This window comes from Lactuca saligna, chromosome 2, assembly GCF_052625555.1.
Source record: "Lactuca saligna cultivar CGN05327 chromosome 2, ASM5262555v1, whole genome shotgun sequence".
Taxonomy (NCBI): domain Eukaryota; kingdom Viridiplantae; phylum Streptophyta; class Magnoliopsida; order Asterales; family Asteraceae; genus Lactuca; species Lactuca saligna.
The window spans coordinates 190,093,699-190,097,485 of NC_136418.1; the positions used below are offsets into that span (position 1 = coordinate 190,093,699).

Here is a 3,787-nt window from a genome sequence, read left to right on the forward strand (position 1 = left end):
AAAAAGGTGTCGCAAAATTCAGTTTTATGCATGATACGTATCATTGGGTAAAGCAAAGATATAACGCATTAGGATTCAGGACCATGCCACTTGTCTCGGTTGTTTGAGTGTGTTGGGTTCATGAGTATTGAGTGTTATTAATGAAATTAAACAAAGGAAAAGGAAAAAAGAATAAGACAAAAATTAATATGGGCCAGCTACCATGCATTATATCGTTTTATTGTACTTGATTCATTTTCATAATTTTGTTACACGTCCACGTCCTTTATAAAATGTGCAGAATTAAGTCTACAAGCTCTCCACCTGTCTCTAAAGGAATCTCATTGAAAGTCATATATTCAAATAAGACAAAGCTTCCCCCCTTTCCACCTCAATCTTTTTATCAATTTCTGTTAAACTTATATTCCTTCATACCATTCCCATCTTAATCTTATCCATCCATATGATTCATCTATACTCTATATACAAACAAACAAACAAAAACATAATCATCTTTACCCGAAACAAAACAAGAAAAAAAACTAGAAAGATGAAAAACAATAACAGATGAATTCTGTCATGTGACATGTGTTTAGTTGGGAGGAAATGAATGGAACCGAAGAGAGAAATTAAAGGGTGTTTGGGTTGGAATTTGGAAAAGGGTATTTGAGTAATTTTTTTCAACTTGCAAATTCCAAGAATATTCAATTTTGTATTCACTTCCAACCAAATACATGATAGGAATAGGAATAGAATTGAATTCCAAGTCCGACCAAATTGCATTGCATTGCATGGTATCCAACGAACGAAATGCACCCTGAGAGAACATAGAAAGCAAGTATAAAGGAATGGGGAAATATAAAGCAAAGAAGCTTTATTCTTGATTTGCTATTTATTCTTTTTCAACCACTAGGCACTCGACATGATTACTTCCTGATTTGGAATGAAAAGGTTTGATTAAAACAAGTTTGAATATGAAAGTGAATCTCTTTTAGCTCTTAAACGAGATTATTTTTATGCATCTGTCCCTCGGCCTCCCACAGTTTTTTTGTGTCTATAAAAAGGCACTCTCTCTCACTCTTTATTTTATATATTTACGAAATAAACAACATCTAATTTCCCTCATTTTGTGTGTGTGTGTGTCAGCAATATTCAATAGCATGTCACTTGTACTAGGGAGGATTATAGGAGATGTGGTCGACCAATTCACACCAAGTGTGACAATGAGTGTAACCTACAATTCCCATAACACTGTCTTTAGTGGCCACGAGCTAAAGCCGAACCTCATTACTTCCAAACCTCATGTTGAAATCGGTGGTTTAGACATGAGATCTTCTTACACTATTGTAATAATTCTATCTTTTTCTCTCTCTCTCTCTCTCTTTATAACCACATAAATACATTTATTGTATATTATTTTGTAACTGACAAATATATATATATATATATATATATATATATATATATATATATATATATATATATATATACATGTGTGTGTATCTATTTTTACTTGAAGATCTTGACGGATCCGGATGCTCCAAGCCCGAGTGATCCTTACTTAAGAGAACATCTCCATTGGTGAGCATCAATCAACTGTTTGATTATTAGTTTTCTTTTTTTGAAGCCAATTATCGTTTATTATTTAATGAATTGGAATTAAATAAACTGGATATTTCAGGATGGTGACAGATATTCCTGGTACAACTGATGCTACCTTTGGTAAGTAAAATTTCATGAATATAATATGTTGAGTGAGTGAGTAAAATAAATGAGTGTGGATGTGATGTAACAGGGAGGGAGATTGTGAGCTATGAAATTCCAAAGCCTGTGATAGGAATCCACAGGTATGTGTTCTTATTGTTCAAGCAAAAAGCAAGGCAATCAGTGAGGACACCTGTTTCCAGAGATCAATTTAACACTCGGGTATTCTCTCAAGAAAATGAGCTAGGGTTACCAGTTGCTGCTGTCTACTTCAATGCTCAAAGAGAAAATGCTGCACGTAGAAGATAACTCTACTTCATACACGCATATACTCTGTCTGTCTGCATGTACTCAAAACAAAACAATAAAACCTTTACTCTATAGTTTCATATTGCATTATACTTATTTGAACTTGTTTATGAAATGTATTTTAGTTTTCATAGTTGAAGTGTATCTGAGTTATACATGTTTAATAAGGAACTTGGATGTGTTGTTCCATATGGCTTTATATTTTGATTAAGACTAATTTCCAAACCTGGAAATCACTGTAAACGGCTACAGTCTCAAACAGTTAAGCACATACAGTATCCATTGCAAACTCAATCTGACTTTCTTAATACATCATGTTGGAGATCGCATCCAGTTTGGATCCAAGAAAACACATCTACTGAATATTTAAAGTATGCTTAACTAATATCTCTAAATCGGCGGCTAATTTTTAGGAATATTTAGGAATGGAACTGATAACAGAATTCTCAATGACTATCCCCAAAACTGAAATTGAAATTGTGAAGATCATGTTAAACAGATTCATACATACATACTTCTCAAAATTCAAACAGGACTAAACAAATGGAGACGAAGTTCGGTTACTAATTACTTACCAGGTGGAAATAATTCTTTCAGCCGACGACAGCTCCGTTATCAAGAGCCACGATGTACAAATGAACGAAGAGACAATCTGCTAAAACAAGAAAAAAGTCGTTCAAGTCAAACAATGAGGGGATAATAGAAAACCTAAAGAGATTGCGAGAGTTGGAGAAAGCAATTGTAAAGTAACAACATCAAAGCTTCAGCGAAATCGCTTCCGGCCACCGGATCTCTCTGCCGCGATAAGCACTGAAACGGTTTCCCCCTTTTGGCTTTCCCGGAACCTTTTGCAAGGGTTATAGATGTTTTATAAAGGGATATTAACCGTCTGTTTCATATTGTTTATTTGAAGGTTTTATTGTTGTTTGATGATGGTAATAAAGTGTTGGTTCTTTGATTAGATAGATTTTAGATAAAACTTCAAAAATGGTCCTAGTGTTTTTCGAAAATATCAAATTTAATCCTTAAGTTTAAAAAACCTCACAGATGGTCCCTGTGGTTTCAAAACTTTTAATAAATGGTCCTTCCACCTAACTCCGTCCGCTTTCTACTGTTAAGTGAGGGGCATTTTTGTCATTTCAATACAAAGGGACCATTTATGAGGTTTTCTCTATTTAATATATATATATATATATATATATATATATATATATATATATATATATATATATATATATATATATAATTATTTAATTAAAGGCCTCCCTCTCTCTCTCTCAAGAACCCAATCAACACATTACAATATAACCTCATTTCAGATTCAACCAATTCATCACATTCAACTAATTCAAGTATAATCTCAGATTCACCAAATAATATCCACAACCTACAAACTCATATAGCAGATTAGAGACAAATTAAGCAATGTTTTAATCTGAAATTCATCACATTAAACTCATTTTCATATTAACAACAAACAGAAGGCAAACGAAAATAGATGGAGTTGGAACTCTAAGCTAAAACATTAATCTCATACGCATCCACTTCCACCGTCGAGAAATCAAAAGAATTAACACCACAAATTGGTGAAATTGAAAACTCAGAATCATCAAAGTAAACACAGATATCGAACTCTAAGCTGAAATGGGAAAAAGAAGTGTGTGTACACTGTACTGAGAGGGGGAAGTCAAGAACTGCACGATGTTGGAGAGTAGAGCTGAGCCTGTCGAGATAAAAGGCAAAGCACGAGATCGACTCACTTCAGTTCAGCGGTTCATCAACTGTTGATTGCTTA

General features: G+C 33.7%; 1 protein-coding gene and 1 long non-coding RNA gene across 2 annotated transcripts; one reads left to right on the forward strand and one right to left on the reverse strand.

The window, feature by feature from the left end:
• The first annotated feature begins 1,056 nt into the window (after window positions 1-1,056).
• Window positions 1,057-2,181, forward strand: LOC145028604 (CEN-like protein 2). The gene is made up of 4 exons (XM_078977299.1): window positions 1,057-1,325; window positions 1,499-1,560; window positions 1,661-1,701; window positions 1,775-2,181. Exons 1-4 carry the CDS (start codon window positions 1,140-1,142, stop codon window positions 1,990-1,992), a joined length of 507 nt encoding a protein of 168 aa, XP_078833425.1. The 5' UTR covers window positions 1,057-1,139; the 3' UTR covers window positions 1,993-2,181.
• Window positions 1,679-2,904, reverse strand: LOC145028605 (uncharacterized). The gene is made up of 4 exons (XR_013676070.1): window positions 2,747-2,904; window positions 2,568-2,644; window positions 2,219-2,457; window positions 1,679-2,024 (listed from the first exon to the last, which is right to left on the reverse strand). It is a non-coding gene; the product is annotated as an uncharacterized LOC145028605 (long non-coding RNA).
• Window positions 2,905-3,787: the final 883 nt, after the last annotated feature.